Here is a 22,441-nt window from a genome sequence, read left to right on the forward strand (position 1 = left end):
AAGACATCTCTGCATTCAGAATAGGGTCCTGTTATAAACCAATTTTGAACACCACTATCCAGTCACTCCATGACTAGCCATTTTCTCTGTCTCACATCAAGGGTGAAAAGTTTCTCTTTTCCTTGAATCTGGTCATGTGGGAAATATGACTGAGTCTTCTATTTTTCCTTGATTATAGGGAAAGATCCCAGAGCAGCAGATGTTAGAAAGTAAGACTTTAGGAAATTCCCAGTGGGACAGCACTCTCATCTGGGACCAGTGCTGCTTCACATGCCTGTACACATAATTTGGACCTGCATAAGTAATTAAGGTAAGTGCTGTGTTACTTGCACTGCAGATTTCCATATCAGATAAGACAAAATTTCCCCAGGCAGTCAAGATGCAAGCTCTGAAGCAGCCAAACTCATCTAACCTAGAAGGATGCAAATGAAAGGAACTTACACACCTACACGTCTCCAGATTTTCATACCTACTCAAGAATTCCACATGGTTTAGCTGATGATGAGTCAAAGGACTTCCCAGATTACTGACTATCTTAGTGTAACAGAATCAAGCTTTACAATTCAGTGCCCTGGGATTACTGAACTGTCATCAAGAAAAAATGGTTTATGAAGTTCTGCATTTCTGGTTGCCTTTGTTGGATTATATTGGACCAGCAGATTTGGAATGCTGGGATCATGCCTGTGAAAATAAACACAATGGCCTTTGATCTTTGCATGGTCAATTATTCAGCTCCAGTTTATTGAGGTTATGGTATAAAAACTCAAATCTTGGGAGATGTTACTTTCAGTTTTGTAGGCTTGAGTGAATAATGAGTCTGTGTAAAGCTTCAGGTCACCACGGCTATGGCCAAGTGGTCTGACATGATAAATGCCAGACTGTGAGATTACATGATTCAAACTATCTGCATGGCCAGTTGTCCCCCAGTGTGGCACTGGGGACAACCAAATCTCTGAGGCTGCCAGTTCCAGGATTCAGATTGCAGATTTCCTTGACTTGGACATCAGAAATGGTCTTTAGCTTGACTGAGAGTTGATTTCATGGTGCAGGCTTTTTTTAGTACTAATGCAGTCACTGCAAGTTGATGGGATAATATCTCAGAAATCTTCAAATCACTGAAAGTCAGAGGAGCCATGCACATGCTGGAGGGGCTGAAAAGAGGAAGCCATTTCAAAGCAGTTTACAGGCAGGAGATGATGGTCATTTCCTAGGAAGTGACCACAGGTTCTTGCATAGTCCACCATGGGTAAGAATGAGCTCTGTGCATAGGGAGCCCTGGGGAAATTAGTTTTGCCATCCTCCGCAGCTCCTGTTGGTTTACTTTCATATTGCTGGGATTTTCATTGCTCACCAGTGCCAGCACCATCCCACGAGCAGCTGTTCTGAGTCAGGAGTCACACGTGGCTGCAATGCTACAGACTAGTCATGACTAAATTAAAGTTTACCAGACCTGAAGGTCACTGGTTCAGCAGCTCATGACAACACCAGAAGCTGCTCAACCCTGCTGCTGCAGGAGCTCCTATTTTTCCTGCTAATGTGCTGATACCAAAATAAGGCTGATGAGCAAAAGCCAAGGTATGATACAAGCTGTCTAAATTACTCCATCCCTTCTTGGTTTTAGGGTATGTTGTTAAGACATAGGCATTTTTGGCATCAGTAACTTGGTGTTTTTAGTGAGCTGCTGTGAACTTGGGAGTTCTCCATTCCTGACTGTAAGGACACACCAAGTCAGAGCAAAGCAGAAAAAGAAACCAGGTACTGGTAAGAAACCACTTTCCACATGTGCTGTAACAAACTGAAATAGCACGTTTGCTGCAGTGATTTAGTTTGAAGAAACTCCCTGTATTCTGCAGCCCTGGTAACGACCGCGATGGAACCGAGGAAAACCCGGACACCGAGCTGTGACTGTTTTGTCTCTCGGTGCTGAGAGAAACGGCAAGAACCCTGGTCGCGGGGCAGGCGGGCACCCCACGCACAGGACAACATTAATCCCTGTGGAGGTTCCTCAGGAAGTCCGTACCCAACCGGAACAGTGAGAGGCCCCCTAAGGGAGGCGGCGCTGCCGCGTACAGGCACGCGGGGAGGCGGGGCAGCGATATCTGCCCGCGCAGCCGCCGCGGAGCCCTGACGGCGGCCGGAACTGGGGGCGGTGGCGGCCGGAAGCGGCGCTCCTTACGGCTCTCACCACCGAGCTGGGGGGGAGGTGCACACCCCCGAGCCATCGGCAGTTCCAGTCGGAGGTTCCGTCACATCCGGGCAGCTGAGATGCCGGTAAGGCGGGTGAGGGGGAGGTGGGGGCCTGGGCGCTCTTCACGGATTTGTCGCCTTTTGTGGGGCATAAGAGCCAAGCGGTCCGGGGAGCAGGGGTGGGTGGCCTGGCTCCCCCTACTGTCGGGGGCGTCCCTCAGGGCGACGGGCCGGCTGCCGCCGCGGGAGGGGTGGTGCACCTGCCCCGCAGGGGGGAGGGGCGCGGCCTGAGGCAGGCCTCGGCGCTCCGCCCTGCCCCGTGCCACCAAGGTCTTCCACTCCCTGCCGCAGGGCTCTGTCTGGTGTCCGCCCGGCTGCCGCTGTACCCTCTTGGCTGAGGTATGGGCAGCCGGGCCTGGCAGCCGCGGCTCTTGTCCCCGTGGGTCGCTCGGAGCCCGCCCTGCCGGGAGCAGACTGGGAAGGGGCAGCGGGTGAAGGAGCGGGAACGTTCCCGAACCCTGTTTGCCGCGCGTGGGTCCGGGTGCCTGGTATCGGAGTGCTTGTTATCGTGTCCCTGCACGGTCGAAGGTGAAGCTCCTGTTGGGGTATCTTGTGCCCCACAGCTTGGTGTCAGGAGTGCTAGGGGAAGACTTTTAGGTTCTCTTTAACTGATCCAGTATTCTCATAAATTTTTTAAAATATATTCGGTGGGTTTGTAATTATGATGGAAATAAGGGAAGAAGAACTGTACGAAGTTCGCTTTCTTTTCCTATGCTAGTGTCTGAGTGCCTCCCCAGTAGGCACCGAACGTTCTCATTTTCCCTTGTAGCCCAAAGAAGAAACAGAGTATGGGTATTTGTGAAATAACTGCTAACCTACCTGTGTTCATCAAGATGTTTCACATAAACAGAAACATAACATCTTAACAGACAAGAAAAGCAGAGGTTTCATGGTGACAGGTTGTTTTTATATGGTTGGCTTCCACCAACAGTTTGATAATTCCACTGTTTTGCAGGCTGGGAATTCAGCCTCCTTATCACTTGCATGTTCTGTGTGATTTTTTTTCAGTTGATCCCTTAAGTTTCCAGGACAAACAATTTGTTTTTTTTTTCCTTTGAAAATGAGCTATAGCAAAAAAAGTGTGGCAAAGAGCCTTTGAAAATCAGTTTTGTAGTGTTAGGATGTTCTTTTGCTGACTCAGTGGCAATGAAAATGCAGGAACCAGGGTAAATGAGTTTTCCCAGTGGTTCAAAGTATATTTTACAGTTGCATGCAACGTCTGCTTCCTTCTTTTTGCTTTGCTTTAGTTTTTTTTTGTTTCTATCTCTTTATATTTCTTTTTTGTTGTTGTTGGTTTAGGTTAAAGTGAATATTTGCACAACACAGCTTCTTGCAGAAGGACCACCACACTGTTTTACGCTTAGGAAAATATGAGAATAAGCAGGGAGTGTTGTTCTTTCTGAACTGAAAAAAACAACAACTGTGCCTTGCTGAGGACAGCTGCAGGAATTGGACACTTGAATCAATGTTATCGGATGAGTTAGAATCCAAACCTGAGGTGAGCAATTATGAACTGGGTTTGGTTCCCAGGAGTGTTTATCAGCAACACTTAGATAAAGTTCAATGAGTTTACTCAGCCTGTTTCTTACATATTGAGAATTTTCAAAGTGTTTTCAGTGGAATCTTCTAATGCTTCCATATTTTGATTTGAATTGTAAAAAATTGTAAAAATACTGTAGTGTTTTTCCCCCATTTTCAAGTGTCAGGCAGTACTCTTGCCTGTTCTCAGGTTACATTATTTTTTTCACTATGATGTTGTTCTTTCTGGTACAAGAATAGAATTAATTACCGTATTGACTACTTCCTTCCCTCAAACCAAGTTGACTTGACTTGGTCTTGCGGAGTCTGGATTATTCTGTTAGCATCAGCCAGTTCTGGTTTTTAAAGGGCTTGTGTTTCTCTTAAGCAGTTGAAAAGTTCTAGCACTGTAGGCAGCAGTACTCAGGTGTTCCTGGCTGCTCAGTGTGAGGCTGCTGGACTGTTCCCAGGTGCAGCTGGTAGCACAGCCAAGGTACTGCAGTGATGCATGTGTGTGTATGCAGCTGGCCACAAATAGATTAACACATACACTAATACCTTTAAGAGGTGAGCTCAAACAATGCTAAAATTTGTTATTGGAATATATATATGCCCTTATCACTCAACTCCCCTGCATGCTTACATTCACACATGTCTCTGGTCTCTGACAGGCCTAAAGTCATTCTGGTATATGTGCCCAGACCCAGAGACTTTTATCCACCATCTGGCTAGAATCTTGGTTGTTTTCTTTTTTTTAGGTTATGGTTGTGTTCTCCTCGCATGTTAGTCAATCAGAAGTTCATTAGCAGTACACTCAGGTAGAATATTTAGGAATATGTTTAGTAATTAGAAAGGATCACAGTGCTCAAACACAGCAGCATACTGACCAGCAGCCACTGAACACGCAACAGGAATCTCTTCTCTTCCCCTGACCTGTGGTTCTTTCTCCACTTACCCAACTTGATGCCTCCTTTGATCCTCCCTCTGAACATTACATAATAAGTTTTATACATCGTGCAGTCCCTGTTTCATCAGATACTGAGTTTGCTTGGTCTTATCACCTAAGACAATTTTGTTTTCTTCCCAGTTAGAAAAGTTCTCATTGAACCTCTTCAAGATTTCACTTCAGTAGTGGTCTGTTGATCAGTGCCTGAGGGCTTCTGGTCTTTGCAACTGTTATCAGAATTTGGTAAATACAACATTATTACACTGAACACAGTTGACCCATGTGTTCATTTTATCATGTTTCCCTTTTCTTGCCTTTGTCTTTCAGGATGAATAGCTGTTAGCCAGCTCTCTATACATTATCCCACTTAAAAGTGCAGAGAACTGTATTAGTTTGTGTCCTTGCTTTTCTGGTTCTCAGCTTAACCTCTTCAGAAGGCTAAGGTCCTAGAGCCAGAAGACTTAATACTGCTATGAAGTATCTTTTGAGGAAGTTTGCAAGTTTTTAAACTTAAATTGGTTTTACTGAAATTTCTATTTCTGTCCCTTTTCAGTTTGTATGCAACATTACAGGTATTTTAAACGGGTGCTGTAAAGAAAATTATGATACATTTTGGTAATTTGTCACAGCCCAGGTGACATGGTAAGGTATTTGTTTATTAATAGAGCAGCTGAAACCCTTCCAACCACGCTATTCAGGAAAAATAGCTTCAAATTTATAGTAGCCCTGAGTTGTCTTAGCATGGGCTGCAAAGATTTCCTTTCCTTTGCCTTGGGTTGATGCCAGGTCTGAAAGAGAAGGTGAGGGACTTTTACTGCAGTCTGTGAGTGGGTGGATTCCAATAGATTTTCTGACAGCCAAGGGTTGGAATAGTTGAAATGCTTGTTTTCTGGTTCCTCAAATAAAAAGCTGTAAATGGGCTGTGTCTCTTCTTGACCCGAGTAAGGTATTTGTTAATTAGGCACGTTTACATAATAGTTGTGTTTCCCCATAGCAGAGTTGCATTTTCTTCCAGCATGCCCAGAACAGTGGGCTGTTCTTCAGTGGGAACACCCTGGATGTGTGAAAGCTACAATGGTTACAGAAGGCATCCTTTTCATAGGTGCTGTCTTCTTGATCATGGCTATTTTATACTACAAAATGAGGTTGACTTGCAACATTGGTTACCAAATGAATACACACCCCCTTTACGGTTCTGACTGTGAGAATGTTAGGTTAGTATTATTTCCTACTCCCTTAATGTGCAACTGGGAGATGCCCTTTTTTGCATCTCTCCGAAGTAGCAGTTCAAGTATTTCTGAAAGTCAATTGTGATTTTTATCACAGTATATCAGAAGTTGGGAGGGACCTCCAGAGATCAGCAGGTCCAACCCCCCTGCCAGAGCAGGATCACTTAGGGTAGTCTGCATAGGGATGTATCCAGGTGGGTATGGAAATTCTCCAGAGAAGGAGACTCCACAACCCCCCTGGGCAGCCTGTTCCAGGGCTCTGTCACCCTCACTGTAAAGAAGTCTCTCCTCATGTTGACGTGAAATCTTCTATGTTCTAGTTTGAACCCATTGTTCCTTGTCTCATCACTGTGATCCACTGAAAAGAGCCTGGCCCCCTCCACTTGACACCCACCCCTCACATATTTATAGACATTGATCAGATCCCCTCTCAGTCTTCTCTTCTCAAGACTAAACAGCCCCAGGGCCCTCAGTCTCCCTTCATAGGGGAGATGCTCAAGTCCCCTAATCATCCTCATGGCTCTCCCTTGGATTCTCTGCAGCAGTTCTCTGTCTCTCTTGAACTGGGGAGCCCAAAACTGGACACAGTATTCCAGGTGTGGTCTCAGAAGGGCAGAGTAGAGGGGGAGAAGAACCTCCCTTAGACCTGCTGGATACCTTTCTTGATACATCCCAGGATCCCATTGGCTCTCTTGGCCACAAGAGCACATTGTTGTTCCATGGAGAACTTGCTGTCCACCAGCACTCCAAGATCTTTCTCTGTGGAGCTGCTTTCCAGCAGGGCAGCCCCTAACCTGTACTGGTGCCTGTTGTTATTTCTCCCCAGATGTAGGACCTTGCACTTGTCCTTATTAAACTTCATGTGGTTTGCCTGCACATTATATCCTCTGGTGAGCCATGGCATCATAATTCTTATAGCCACAGATGTCCTTTTGTATGCCCTACCGCGTAGTAAATGTATGTATTAAGAGGTAACTGTATTTGTATAACATCTAGATAATATTAATCAACGCAAAATGGATGGATTGCATAAGCTTCTTTGCTAGCGATTTTATCCCTAAAGAAGTCACCAACGTGCCAGGAAATGTTTTAATGCTTCTGTAGAACAGAATCCTCCTTTCATAGGATGTTACAAAGTTGTTTGGAGACAGCTTGTGCAAGCAGATAGATCTGCTTTTGTTTCTGGACTCCCTGCCCCCAAAGCTGTATTAGCAGCATTCCTTGGGGAACTGATAAGATCTGTGTTTTGCATGCTTTGAGCCTTCAGGGTGATTTGTTACAATTTTAAGTATTTCCAGCCACCTCTACCACGCTGGTCTGCTGCAGGGTACTGTCTGCTCTCTGGGATAAGTCTAGCACGACCAAGCGAACTACAGCTCTGATCTGAGTTTGCTATTGTAAAAGGAGTAGGGGGAGGTATTTCAGCCTCTCTCGCATCAGTGCCTCGCAGGGAGAGACTCTTGTGAATGAGTTTATTCTCCAGAGGTTGTATGGGAGGAGAGCGTCCTAGTTTCTAGCTAATGAGCCTCTTGCCTTCCACACCCTTCAGTTTCAATGCTTCTTTTCCTCACCCCCACTTCCTCTCTTCTAACTGTCCTTCTTAAACTCTATTTTTTCGTGGTTCCCTCCCCCCCGATAGAAACTGTATCGAGTACAAGTCTAGTCTAGCTCTCCAGCAGTCCACTGGGAGGATAGATCTGAAAGTTAGTGCCCAAGAACCTTCCTGCCCTGTCCCTCCCAGCCACTCTCCCCTTCAATAAAGCAGCTCCCTGACAGCTCTTGGCTTTTGAATCACCTGGTGAAGGGGATCTGTTGCAGAAGGGAATCCAACTCAGTCCATCCCAGATAGGCATATTTTAATTTGTTTCTGTAAGACTTTGTTGTGTGTTTTGTTTTGGCTGATATGATAATCCTTGTTGGTTTTGGGGTGTTTGATTTTGTTGGGTTTTTTTTTTCCCCCTATAGGATTTTCAGAGTTCTGAGGTGTTTTGGCAGAAGGAGTAAAAGGAGGGGTATATTCAAGAAGGTGATATGGCAAAGCTGAAAAAAAACATAATTCTTCATAGTGAGATACAGCTGAACTTGGCCCATTTTGTCCACCTGAGGCTTATAGATTGTCTCTGTATAAGTCATGTCTGGCCTATAAAGTTTAAATCTCTTAATTTGAGGATGTGCTTTTGCAATTATCAATATCAAAATTTGCTTCAAATTCTAATGGATGTATTTGCTATAGAGTAAAGCTACCTCGCATCTCTTACTCCTTTTGTATTCTGTTAATATTCTGTATGTTAGGTTTCCCTGATTATTCTTATTTAAGTGCCCCAAGTTATTCGGTCTGCTTAGTTACAAATTTTATCACTTTGGCCATGTTTGCAGAAGGATCAGTCCCTTCACATAGGGGTTCTAGAATCACCGACTTGGGAATACTTTCAGCATATCTGGATCCTGTTTGTGATGTCAGATATTATGTGGTTATGAGATTTGATCAGCTGTAGCATCTGGGAGATTCCTCCTCTCCTAGTCCTTCAGACAAGACCAATGGGCTGTTCCCAGGTGTGCAGAGACGTGAGGCTGAGCCTGAACTGCAAATATGTGCCCATGCACATGTAGACAGTACAGATATGTGTGGCTGTAAACACTGACACGTGGCGGGACAGTACTTTTACTGAGGAAAAAATGCTTACCTTTCAAACTGCAGTCTGGCTTCAGGTGGCATCTGAATGACTTCAGACTTAATTTTTAAGTTCATAGTTGCCAGTCATGACAGACTGCTCTTAAAGGAGAGTGAGCTGGGAACCAAGTGTGAGGCCAGCCCAGGCAGTGCCCTCATTGAGCTGGGCACAATACTGCAGCACCTGAGCACAGCAGGCAGAAGTGGGTGCTGAAAACAGGGTCCATCCACAGCCCTGGAGGAGGCACACCTAGGATCTATCCAGAGTCCAGTTAGACATACCAGAGATACTGATGCAGTAGAAGTGTGAGGTCAATCCAGGAGACAAGGCTTGAGACAGAAAAACCTACAACACAGCTCACGAAGGGACTAGGGAGCCTTTGGGGAGTGGGTGTGAGTGGGACCCAAAGTGAGACCACTCAGAGCAATTATAGCTTCAGGGCTCTGACAGCAGTAACTCTAAGGTAAAACTTTGAGGAAGTATCAATATTTCCAGTGTTTTCATGAGAGGAAATAAGTCTAGAGAAATCAGAGCCCAAACTGTTAACTTTTCTTTGCAGTTTCTTTTGATTTAATGAACATTGTCCGGTTGTGGGAGGAGCTCTAAAGGCTGATGTCAGCTATAGAAGTAATTCAGATTGGTTGCCAGTTCCAAATGAAATACTAAGACAGTTAAAACATACCAAATAACTAAATTATTAGTGAATATTGGGTCTTAATCAGAAATACACCATGGAGAGACAATGCTTTTTTACTCTGGTTCTTTTGTTACTGATGAACCGTCTCACTGCACAGGCATGCTCTGCATGAGTACATGCTAAAACGAGTCACCATGAGGGTAGTAGCTTTTGAATAATTGTCTTGTACATTTTCCTTCTAAATGCCAAAGAGAGAAAGGAAGCTTGTTGCACACAGTTGTTTGCTAGACAGCAGCAGAATACGTGATTTTTATGTCAAGGAGTTTCCTAGAGATAAGGAGTGGTGACTTAAGGGTTAAGTTCTGGGTGTGTTATTTTCCACATTTCATTCATCTGTGTTTTTAAAAATAATTTGAGAATGTGAGTATGGGAGTAAGTCTGTTTGACAGAACTTATATCCAAATAAATAGACCATATACATGGATTTTTGAGGGACATTTTCTCTGAAATACAGAGTATGTGCCTGGATCTGTTATAACTGATCCTTTTCAGCCTATCTGGTCTTCAGAAGTATAATTCTATACAGGGGAGGGATTTGAGACCATGATTGTTTAAAAAAAAAAAAAAAACAGCTTGTGAAGTTCACAGAAGAATTAGTTCAGTCTGTTGCAAAAGGTCTGTGTTATCTTCTAACTCCGAGCAGCACTTCCTTTTTTTAATCAAAGTATTTTAGTATGAAATGTTGTGGCACTGGTAGCAGGAAAAAAAAGAGAGTCTCATTTCAGTGCCTTGGAGATAAAGGGGAGTCCAGCATTATATCCAGCAGTCTGAACAAAAGTCTGAGATGTTGTCAAGGGGACAGAATGAACAAACAAGGTACATGCTTTGCTGCTCTGAACTTGGTTAAATATGGGAAAGACTTTCAGGCTAAGGAAAGGCATTTCTCTGACTTCAAATTCCCTTTCAAATGTCAGGTTCCCTTTTTACAACTTGAGATTTTTTTGGAGTTAGCCAGGAGTAATTTTTGTGTTGCCAGAGCTAAACCGATGTTAAGAATAGCTAAAAATGAGTGACTGAATGATTTGGGCATCACTCCCCAATTAGGTCCATCAAGATGAGGGCTGCTCCCTATTTCTGATTTTAGATCCAGCCACTAGTGAGGTTTAGTACAATTTTCAAATAGGTGCACACTCTACAGAAGTGACTGGTGCCAAACAGATAAACACAGGTAGGATGCTGTAGCTTTGCCCACATAAACACAGGCAGCAGGAAGTACCCAATTGTGTTTCCAAGGGTTGCTGCCTTGCAGAAGACCTTCATGGGTTTCTCTAGGCTATGTCCACATACTTCTTGTTCTGCTTGCCAACTAGTCTGGCTTGGAATTCACTAGCATATGACACACACAGCCCTAGAGAGTGGGATCATGCAGAAAACAGTTAGGAATGGTGTTTTACGAGAACAGTCCACAATGGTTAGGCTGTGCCAGACAACTGAATGGACCAACTTCCTGCTAAGATGTACTGTTTTTTTTTTATCCTCACCTCTCCATTTCCTTGTGGTTGCTCTGCCTTGATCCAGTTCAATTCCTTCCTTTTCCTGTCTTTGGTCTTTTCCTTAAAACAATGTGTAATAAGCTTTGTGCAACCCCCAAATCTCTTATTTAGTAGTCCCAAAGTCCTTCCCTGGGAGTATATCCTAGTACAAGTCCTCTAACTCTTTATGCAGTAGTCTCCCTTATTTTGCATAGTATTCTGGAGAGGGTTTCTACTGTTGAATCCTCTTAGTGGGTGGCTTCACACTAAGGACTATGACTTTAACTGCCAATCTTTTATGGTCTTAAGAGTAGCTGATACGGATGGGTAAGGCTGGCTGTGTTCTTCCCCTTGTCATCCCAGTCTTACTCCTCTGATTATTATCTGCCTATTTTTAGTAGCCATTGGCTGGATGTCTTTGCAACTAGTCTTTTGCTTGCCTTTTTTTTTCCTTAAAACAAATGAACAACAAAAAAACCCAGCAAAACCCCAAAACTTTCTTTAAGTTAAGTAGTTAAAGACCATGGTTGTACCAAAGATGGAGTGTGAAAAGCATTTACTTGGAAGGTTGGAGTGTAGTAATGTATCAGGTGGTAAAAGATGAATGGAAAAAGGAATATGCACTTTAAAAAATGGCATATATTGGTAAAATATGTCTTGGTAAAAAATTAATTAAAAAGGAATGTAGCCTAATATGCTGGTTTGGGGCCAGACAGATCCTCTCTTGCCCCAAGAGGGACAAAAGAATGACACTCACAGAAACAGATTGGAGAGTGATGGAAAGTTTAAATGGAAAAGCAATTGGTGAAACTACAAAAAACTACAAGCATAGTGACAAGAATACCCCTTACATAACACTCAAAGGCTTCCCAGTTCTTCCCTTCTCCCCACCCTACCCAAACCCCCAGGGCTTTCTTCCCCCTCCCACTGCTAGGCTCGTCTCATGCTGGCCAGGTCTGAGACTGCTCCCCCTCCTTTCTCTTCCTGGCATTAGGCCTAGACAGGCCTGAGAGGCCTTCAGATACTCCCCCACCGTTACCCGATAGGAAAGCATCTCCCACGGGAGCAGAGAAGGAAGAAAGAGAGAGAGAATGACTTTGCAGATGGATTTATAGGGCACAGGATTTATGGGTAGAAATACGCTGTTTCCTGTGTCCACCTTATTGGGTAGGCACTCGGAACACTGGGGGTGTAGCTTATGTGGCAGTAACAGGAGGCACCCAACCTAAACTGCCACACTTAATTAACCTTCAGAGTACTCTGCAATGATCCAGAGCTATTTATTGTATGTTAAAAGAAACGTGAATTTCTGTAGGTACTTCAGAGGTGACAAATCTAATCTTTATCTAATAACAAATGCAAATTGCAAAGCTTCTATTTGCTTCAATGAGTATTCATGGGATTATAGTCAGTGTTTCCTACAAGACAGTAGGGAACAATCATTTGGTTTAAACATTTTGTGCTGCTTTTGACCTAATCTTCAGTATCTTTTTTTCAGCTGCTGGTTCAGTTTGTTCAGAACACTTCTATTCCACTGGGGCAAGGGCTGGTGGAATCAGAGCCAAAAGACATCACCTGTCTTTCTCTCCTTCCTGTTACTGAGACCTCAGAATGCAACAGACTCATGTTGCCAGGTAAAATCTATGGGTCGGATCTTTGCGGTAGTGCTCTTCACACAGCTGTCTTTACGGTGTGCTGTGGTCCACTGCCTCTTGCTGATAAAGCATTTGAGAGATGGAACAAGTTCAGAAGGGTGACTAAAATTTTTCTCATTTAGTAGTGAAAGCTGACTAGTTAGAAAATTCCTTCCTCCTGATCTTTCTCAAGTTCTAAGCTTTTTTTTTGATTAGAGAAATAACTTCACAGACAACCTTTTAGTCATAGTGTATTTATACTTTTCATTTACTTTGACTTCACTTTCTTCACTAGATGATGAAAGAGATCTCACTTCTCCAAGTCACACTAATTCTTCCAAAGATATTTCTTCATCTGCTGTCTTGAGAAGTCTTCAGGTAAATGTGGGCCCTGATGGAGAAGAAACAAGGGCACAGAATGTACAGAAATCACCTGAACTTCTGTCAACTCCAGAGACTTCCAGTTTATTGCAAGACCTCCAGCCCAGTGACAGCACTTCATTTATTCTTCTCAATCTAACAAGAGCAGGTAATTCTTCTGTTTGTCATCTCTGCTGGTGCTGATCTCTTCTCACAGCTAATTAGTGATAGAATGGCCTCAAGCTATGACTGGGTAGGTTTAGACTGGACATTAGGAAAAGTTTTTTGCAGAAAGAGTAGTCAGGCATTGGAATGTGCTGCCCAGGGAAGGGATTGAGTCACCAACCCTGGATGTGTTTAAAGGTGGTTTGGATGTGGTACGTGGGGATACAGTTTAGGGGTGAACCTTTTAGAGTAGGATTATTGGTTGGACTTGATGATCCTGAGGGTCTTTTCCAACCTGAATGTTTCTGTGATTCTGTCTGGATATGTCTTAACAGAATGCAGGAGATGCAACTATGTCCATGTTGCTTATGAAGGGGAAAGATCAAAAAATTTTCTGGGCGTTATTGGATATTTCAGGAGCATTTAATCATCAACAGCTTTGTGAAACATAGAGATCAGTGCAGACTACAGTGCAACTGCTGCATCTGTGCTATGATGCTGTAGTTGCACTGTAGTCTGCACTGTGATTCTTTTGCTCTGGGAAGCAAAAGAAATGTCCCTCTCTTACATTATTACTATGTTTCATGAAGTTGTCTTCTTTTCTAGGGCTGGGGTCTCCAGCAGAGCACTTGGTGTTTGTTCAAGATGAAGCAGAAGATTCTGGGAATGACTTTCTCTCTCATGATAGCACAGACAGCAGTACTCCATGGTTCCTGCGAGTGCAAGAATTGGCCCATGACAGTTTGATTGCTGCCACTCGGGCACAGCTTGCTAAGAATGCCAAAGCAAGCAATAATGGTATGAAATGCCCTGATTCTATCTCAAAAGTTGAATGTTCCATACAAGGCCCCTAGCTTCAGCTTGTTTATTTCTCTCTTGCCTTTTTTTTTTTTTTTAAAACCTGTACTAACATCTTCAAATCACCAATGCCAGTTTTATACAGCACAACCATGTATTTTTTTTTCTGCAGTATAAATAGGCTCCTCAGTTTTTCTCAGGGAATGAACTTCAGTGGAGCCAGCAGTTCCATTACTGTCTGCCTGTTCTTTGGTACATGTTAAAGAGTGTCTTTCTGACTGCTTTCATTTTCACTTTCAAGACTCTATTTTTTAATACATACTGTAATTCATACTTTCTTAGCTGCAGTGGGTTTGGAGGTCAGCTTTCTGGATGAACAACTGCACTATTTTTTTGTTTGTTTGGTTTTTTTTGTTTTGTTTTTTCTGAGCTAAGATGCTCTCAGAAAGAGTTTCCTGGCTGATAATTAAAGTTTCTTGGTTGATATTAATAGTTTTGATGCATGTTGCATTGGCTTTCTGTTTTTATGATAAGCCTTGTCTGGTAGCACCTGCTTCAGTAAAGACAGCTTGTTGGGAATGGCTTATGGCAAGGTTTGCAAATCTTGATTTGGTCCCTGTCGTGCACTAGACTAGGATGTGACCTACAAGGAGTGTCTGAGGGAGCTGGGGTTGTTCAGTCTGGAGAACAGGAGGCTGAGGGGAGACTTCATTGTTCTCTACGACTACCTGAACAGAGGTAGGAATGAACAGGGGGACAGCCTCTTCTCCTTGGTGTCAAGTGGCAGGACTAGAGGATGGTTACAGGGTATACCAGGGGAGGTTTGGGCAGGATATTAGGAAATATTTCTTCACTGAAACATTGGAATGGTTTGCCCAGGGCAGTGAGGGTGTTCAAACATCATGTGGACTTGGTGCTTAGGGAGATGGTTTAGTGTTGACCCTTTCAGTGCAGGGTTGGATGATCTTTGAGGTCTCTTCCAACCAGATATATTCTGTGATATGGTAAACAGTTAGTAGCCAGGGACATACCTGCTTTGCAGTCCTGTATCTCCTGTGATGCTGGCTTTGTCTATTAAATTTGACACAGTATAGTAATCTGTATCTGTTTTTAGATTTTTGGTGGGCTTTTTCTTCCAGGTGAAAATGTTCATCTTTGCTCAGGAGATGGGCAGCAGAAAGACTCTAGCCCCATTCCTCATTTATCTCGTGTGGAAAGGAAGCTGAAGTGCACAGTTGAGGGCTGTGACCGGACATTTGTGTGGCCAGCTCACTTCAAGTATCACCTGAAAACACATCGGTGAGCAGAGTAAAGCTGTGTCTTGCACAGAGCAGAGTAAAGCTTTGAAAAATGGTGCTTTGTGTTTGGAGTAGTGTTAATTTTTGGTACAGAAAAGCTGTGAAAACCTGGAGTTGTCCTTAGAAATGCTAGGCCTGTTGCTTGCTTTAGGTCATTTATGTTGAAACACTTTGACTGTGTTTAGGTTATTTTTGCAGGTCCTTGGTAGGGTTTGGCTTAGAATATTTGTATTTTAACAGGTACTCAATAAAGAGTGTTGCTATCACCTCTGGTATAGTGAACATTAGAACTTGTAGGATGATATCATGGTTATATATGTCCTTGAACAAAGTTGCTTGCTGTAACAAATTAATAGTTTGTTAGCTAAGAAATTACCAGTCTCTAAGGTAAATTGTGGACATGAAGCTTAAAATCTGGGAAGGAAATCTATAGACATGAGCCTCTAACCTTGCCCTGAGACAGGGCCAGCAGTAATTGCATGTGTTATGTACACACTGAGTAATTTTTGACCCTCCAGTGACTGAAATTCCACAACATTCCTGCACTGCTTTACTAAATCATTCTAGGTAGGGAATAGGCAAAGTAATATGATTGGAAAGATACTACCCGAACAAACTCTTCCAGTGGGCCACCCAGACACCTAGTTCCTTAGGACTAATTTAGGTCACTTCATCTGAGTATTTCCCTTTTGTGATACAATTAGTATTGTTTTAAATGTTTTTGCTTTTTATTTAATAATAATAATTAAAAAGTGTTCATGAAAAATGCACTGCAGTAGCTGGTAATGAAACAGCTCTTCTGTTGCTTTCTAGGAACGACCGCTCCTTCACCTGCCCAGCAGAAGGCTGTGGAAAAAGTTTCTACGTCTTGCAGAGGCTGAAGGTGCACATGAGAACTCACAATGGTGAAAAACCCTTTGTGTGCACAGAACTGGGCTGTGGGAAACAGTTCACGACCGCTGGAAATCTGAAGAACCACCTCCGAATTCACACTGGTGTGTTTTAGACCTCACCTATTTGTGGTCTGCAGAGGTGGGGTCTTTACTGAGGAATAAACCATTTCCTCCTCCGTCTTCAAACTTTTGAGACTATTATGTTGTTTAGCTTTGCCTTCTACTAATGTCTCTTTTCTATCAATTCATGTTGATCTACTGCTTACCTCCTTTACTGTCCTGTATAATTCCACCCTTCAAATACCATATATGATGGTGCTGTACTCTGCTCAGACCCATGTTCTGAAGGTTTTCTCCGAATCTCAGGTTCTTTGATGGAGAGAGGATTGTATGTTGTTTTTGAGGAGAGGTAAGACTGTTCTTAAGGGAATAGTTAGTAAACATGATTGCTGTAATCATTTTTAGTAAAGAAGCTGTTTTAAATTCCTGAAAGGCACAACAGTTTAGATAGTTCTCCAGTGTGGAGTCCTGGTGGACAGTCACAGCTGTACTGGCATCTGGTGGAATCTAGCTAGCTTATATTACCTGTGGTGCTGGGATTGTTCAGCCTGGAGAAGAGAAGGCTCCGGGGAGACCTAACAGCAGCCTTCCAGTACCTGAAGGGGGCTACAAGCAGGATGGAGAGAGACTGTTCACAAAGGCCTGTGGTGATAAGACAAGGGGCAATGGCTTCAAATGAGAGAAGAGCAGATTTAGATTGGATGCTAGGAACAGGTTCTTAACTATGAGGGTGGTGGAACACTGGAGCAGGTTGCCCAGGGAGGTGGTTGGGGCCCCTTCCCTGGAGATATTCAAGGTGAGGCTCAACAGGGCTCTGAGTGGCCTGGTCTAGTTGAGGATGCCCCTGCTTTTACTGCAGGGGGGGTTGGACTAGATGACCTTCAGAGGTCCCTTCCAGCCCACACTGTTCTATGATTCTATGGTGCTTGTAGAACTTGTAGAATGACTACATTTGGGAAATTTAGGGAAGCAAGAAATACAGTGAAATGAGTAGCAAAAATATAGTATCAATTTCTAGTAGAAAAAGGCAATAGTTAAAAGCATTTTGGCATGCAAACTGCTCTGTTTGTGCTAATGCTAATTTGAGATGTTACCATATGCCGGAGCCTGTGTACTCTTCAACTCTTGCTCAGCTTTTTGTATTAAATAAAACAAGAACTTTATTTTTTTTTTCCCATACTGCTGTATTTCAAACATGGTTTGTTTGTGCTATCTCTTCTGGAGAATTTGATCCTACTTTGTTGATATTTTTAGAAGCTGGTGTACCAGCCTCTTGACAACTGCATGAAGTGTTTTAGGTGTTTCTCTCCTAGAAAGGTGATAAAGGCACATGAGTTACTGATGAAATGATCAGCAATTTAACCGTTTGCAAAGTTCATAGTGAATATTCTGATAGTTTCGTTTGGAGGTTATTTTTGGTTTTGTTTTGGTTTTTGTTTTAAGCCTCAGCGTTATCCCACCACTTAAACAAATAGGCCAGTTCAGGCCTCTTAGAATATTGGTAGAGATTCCCTGATGAGCTTGGAATGTAGCTTTGCATTACAGTTGGTTAACATTTCAAAATGACCTTGACAACTGCAAGAGCACAAGGCCCCCTCTAGTCAAATGCAATCACAGATGTGGGCTGCCAGCAGCTGTTTGTGCCTTCTGCCTTAAACGCCACCGTCTGGTGTGTGGCTTGGAGATACACACACCAAAAAGCTTCTATTTTAAAGACTTTGCAGTCTAGCTAGAGCACATGGTTTGGGGGCAGATGTTGGAGTGTATTTATGTACACCAGGGATAAAATTTAGACTGTGGTAACAGCAGTTATAGTTTTTGCAGTTTTTTTCCTTTGCACTTGAAGCTCCCAGCCAAGGTGGAGATAAAGTTAATAGGCCCAGCTGATACATGCACAGTCCTCCATGACAGAGTAAGTGTTCTGTGACCCACAGAATTGTAGCTTCTGGAGGTGTAAATAAATTTCTTAACTGAAAATTGCCAAAGTGCAATTAGGAGTTTGATCAGACCCAAGGTGTTAATAGAACTGCAGGTGTAAATGGATCTAAAGCTTCTAATAGCTGGAACTGTGTGCTGTTATTTTTGTCAGCAGTAGTTTTTCTTCCTTCTTGCAAAGTTTTAAATATTTATAGCAAGACAGAAGGTGCAATCGGTGTTTGAGAATCTGCTACATAGTTTTGTAATGCCAAACCAAACATACTGTGTTGATCCTTTTTGCTCAGATATGTTGAATGTCATAGTAGATGAGAAGCTGAGGCAAAAAACAGCAGTAGAAAAAAAAAGAAAAGCAAGTTTACTCAGAATTGTGCGTGTTAGACAGTGAAATAGCTCACCTAGCTTGTTTACTCTCCTGTGGGCTTCCTGCTACTCTTTAACTAGACTACTTGAAATCACAAGTGTTAAACTTGAGTTCTTCAGTGGGATGCTGAAGGCAAAAGTTATCTCTGGTTTTATTTAAGGCTTTATCAAGAGGATGTTTAGAACAGCTTCATTATAATGCAGTGCATTACTGTAGTCACCTCCCAGTTTATCATCACTTGGACAAATACAAAAATAGCTGTGGAGATAGATAAAAATAACAAATTTCAGCCAGTGAGGACAAACTGTGTCCTGAATTGTTCCTTCACACAGAAATGACTCATCTCTCACAGGATTTTGGCAAGCTCAGCTTGATATGAAATAAACTATAGAATCTGATATTAAGGGAAATAGTAAATGGGCTAGTTAATAATAGTTAATTTTGGTGCTGAGAGGCAGAAGAAGAAATAGGATCCTGAGAGTGTGTGAAACAGCTGGTTGTTAAGAATTGCACATAGAAACTGTATCATAGTCCAGGTGCTTTTATATTTCTCTTTCGGTATTTATATACTTGAAAGATCTATTTAGAAACAGCAGGCCCTTCAGTGAATGATGATCTAAGAATATTTCAGAAAGAATGCCAGTGTTTCCTCTTGAAAGCTAATGAAGAGAGTGCTGTAAAAGCCTTAGGAAGCACAAGCATAGTTTCTGTTGAACGTTCTTGCATGTAAGGCCTAAAGGGAGAATGAGGTAGAGATCTCCATGCTGTTCTCAGACTTGGACAATCAGATCTAGTTGTGATCCCAAAATCTAAGAACTTACGTTTCCCTTATAGGGGAAAAACCCTTTCTGTGTGAGGCACAGGGATGCGGTCGCTCCTTTGCTGAATACTCCAGCCTTCGGAAACATTTGGTTGTCCACTCAGGTAAGAGTCTTCATCTGGTATTCTGTGACCTGTCTGAGAAAAATATTTTTATTATAAAATCTAGATTTTTATTTCCTTAAGAAAAATTCCCTGGTTTCTACAGGACTTCTGACTATGGCATTCCATCGTTTCCTCTGTGGTGCCTGTAGCTTGTACACTTCAATCTTTTCAGTTGTTTCTGTTTCTGAATTTTACATTTCTACTCAAATTACATTTTAGAATGTGTTTTTTAAACTGTTTTGAAATGTCATGAAGTTGGATATCAGTTTCATAGCTGCCATGTGATTATTTAAGAGAGAGAATCTAGCACCAGTGTATATCAAAGCCATTCAAATCTGAAATCCCTCATGAGGAAGTTTCTGCTGTAGGTAGAATTTTCCTTTATTTTTTAATACTATAGACTTATAATAGGTGGAAATATATTTCACAGGTGTTTCAAAGCTTCTGTCTTCTGTTTTGATTTATCTTAAGTATCATCAGCACATGATAAATGTGGCTGTTTGAGGAAGAGGAGATTTTATTGGGGTAGTAACTTTTGGACTACCCGAGTTCTTCGTGTGTGTCCTGGTCTCCTTGGCTTTCATACTCTTGAGCTCAAATGTGCAGACATCATACTTGGTGTACCAAGCAAATGACAGACTATCCTGTAAAATGTAAATCCTTTCACAAGGGCAAGTCATCATATTGTCTCTGCTCAGTAATGTAAATCAGATACTGCAGTTTCTTGTGTGATGCCAGGAGACAGCTTCCTTGGTTCTGTGTCCTTGCTTTTGGTCATTTTATTCTAGGTATGGGACATCTGTGACTCAAGTATTTCCATGTCACTGAGTAAGAGATTTCAAGTAACGTGTTCCTTCTTATAAATCAGACATGAAGGCTTTATGTTACTCTTCAGGCTTGAGTTTTCTAACAGCTGACAATACTTATATCTAAAACACTTCTCTTCTAGGACCCTATTTTCTCTCCAGGAGCTGGGAATATTTCTTTTTTTTTTCCCCACTGATAATTAGTGCTGGTGGTGTCAACAACCATTTCAAATCAGTATTATCTGCTGCTTAGTTTATGAGGTCTTTTATTCCCAGTTTTGTAATTCTTGGACTATTTTTTTCCTCTTTCTACTCCAAGGAGTGAAGCCCCATCAGTGCCAAATTTGTGGGAAGACATTTTCCCAGAGTGGTAGCAGAAACGTGCATATGAGGAAACATCACTCCCGAGTTGGAACAGCTGGCAGCAGGGAGCGAGAACAGCCAGGTAAGGGAGGGAGGACAGACACTCTCTGTGGGAGAGAGGTGCAGGAAAGAATTAGTGGTGGTCAGAAAGGGGAAGATGTTTGTCCTGAAAATAGGAGGCCACAAGCCAGTAAGGAATAAAAGACTGATCCTGTTGGAGTCAGTTGGAGATCCTCTCCTTTTCTAGGATACAAGACAAAGACGTATTCCTGTATTGTGGTCAAAGGGCAGGTAGGTTTATTGTTTACAAAATTAGCGTGACTCTTAGTTTGTTTATTTTGGGGTTTTTACATACAATTTACGCCCTTGGTTATTTATTCTTTTTGTAAGCAGTCTAGGATTTTTTTAATGCAATGTCAATTACTAAGGCTCAAAAGAATAAATACAGAAGTTAACCATTCACTGTAGTGCTGGATGCCCAAAGTGTAGGAATGGATAAAGTAGGTGTCTAGAAAAGACGTCTGTGATGTGAAGCAGGGCAGGGATTCTGTCTTATATTGCAGTGTCATTACATCATAGGAATTTTGTTTTACCCTTTTTTTTCCCCACAATAGAATCACTGATGGGCAGCAGTTTGCTGGAAGAATCTACAGTGCATAGTAAGAATCTCATCTCCATGAACTCTCAGCCCAGCCTTGGTGTTGAGTCTCTGCACCTGCCAGATACTGAGTCTATTATTGGAGTAGAGGAGGGTGAGACCAGCTGCTCTTTTTTCCGCCCTCTTATATGTGGTGACTGAAGTGGGATCTATTATTCCTCCTAGAGGCTCACTGTGTTGCAGTGGAACGAGTGAACATTGCTTTTACTGTGCAGAGCAGGTGGGTAGATGGAGAGTGAATCATAAAACTGGAGTTGGAGAAGACCTACCGGACCAAGTTTGTCTCTCACAGAGCTTAGAAGGTGAAGTCTGCTGCTTAGGTGTCATTTAGCCCACGTTGTGGAATGCCATTTCAAAACTCTTTATGCAGTCCATTCTCCTAAAGCCTGAAGTGTGGGATTTTTAAAATTTTTTTGGTTTGGTTTGGTTTTTTTTTGTTTGGGTTTTATTTTTTTTTTTGGGTTTTTTTTTTGGATGGAGCACCCAGCAGCCCCAGTTAAGGACCAGGACCTCATACTAGGCACTGTACAAACATTGAGTATCAGGCCTTCCTTCCATCCTTTACCTTCAGAGACTATATTCTAATACATCTCACTGTCAGAAGCTGACTTACTATCTGAAATAAATGTACTACTTGATATCATTTAATTACAGTTGCTATGTTCTTTTTCCTGCTGTCTCCAGCCAGGTTTTTCCTCCCAAATGTGTTTGGTATATCAAGCCTGGTGTTACCATGTAGATGTTCTGAATTTTCTGTTAACCCAAAGACTTTCTTCAAAACTGGCATTAATAAGAACACAGAGCTTTGCTGACCTACTGTGTCTGTAACAGCTCCAGTGTGAAAAGAATACTTTGGGCTTCTATTGCTCCCTAGCTGAATGTAGTAGTGCTGATGTTGATGAAGATGTAATTTTGGAGGTTCTTGCAGAAGGATCTGATGTGATTTGGTTACCATCTCATTGGTAGATGGAAGGTGCTCCAGTGACATGTCTTCTTTACTACAGTATTTTTTAAAGGTTATCGGAACAGACTGTAATTCTTCAAACTTAAAAATAACCAAATATTTTCATAAAATACAAAAATCCAGAGCAATAGTTGAAACTCCTTATTTCCATACCATATTTGAGATACATTAAGAGATTACAAAACTCCTTGAGAACAACACTTGGTTTAGCAGAAAGGTACTAGTAAGTTTCAGTTACTTAGTTTGATGCTTTTGCTTTCATTACCATTAGTAATTTCTGTTTAGGGACCAGTATTAAGACTTGTATTTATCTGTTATTGTATTCATGCATGTCACCTTAGTATTTGTTAAAGGGATGTGGCATAATACCATACATTAATTTGAAGTCAAGGCCTTGTGCCCCCTTTCTTAAGGTTTTCCTTTAAATTTCACATACTT

General features: G+C 42.3%; 1 protein-coding gene across 1 annotated transcript; it reads left to right on the forward strand.

The window, feature by feature from the left end:
- Window positions 1–3,712: 3,712 nt before the first annotated feature.
- ZNF410 (zinc finger protein 410) lies at window positions 3,713–21,432 on the forward strand. The gene is made up of 9 exons (XM_054400293.1): window positions 3,713–3,745; window positions 12,280–12,415; window positions 12,711–12,944; window positions 13,547–13,738; window positions 14,878–15,037; window positions 15,850–16,031; window positions 19,123–19,212; window positions 20,338–20,463; window positions 20,996–21,432. Exons 1-9 carry the CDS (start codon window positions 3,713–3,715, stop codon window positions 21,178–21,180), a joined length of 1,338 nt encoding a protein of 445 aa, XP_054256268.1. The 3' UTR covers window positions 21,181–21,432.
- Window positions 21,433–22,441: the final 1,009 nt, after the last annotated feature.

Source organism: Indicator indicator, chromosome 4 (genome assembly GCF_027791375.1).
Source record: "Indicator indicator isolate 239-I01 chromosome 4, UM_Iind_1.1, whole genome shotgun sequence".
NCBI classification, from domain to species: domain Eukaryota; kingdom Metazoa; phylum Chordata; class Aves; order Piciformes; family Indicatoridae; genus Indicator; species Indicator indicator.

Excerpts from the sequence above, each read along its gene's own strand:
- ZNF410 (XM_054400293.1), top strand. The coding sequence starts at position 3,713 with ATGTTATCGGATGAGTTAGAATCCAAACCTGAG. Across the intron at positions 16,032-19,122 it reads CCACCTCCGAATTCACACTG|GGGAAAAACCCTTTCTGTGT; the intron begins GTGTGTTTTAGA and ends TTTCCCTTATAG. Across the intron at positions 19,213-20,337 it reads ACATTTGGTTGTCCACTCAG|GAGTGAAGCCCCATCAGTGC; the intron begins GTAAGAGTCTTC and ends TTCTACTCCAAG.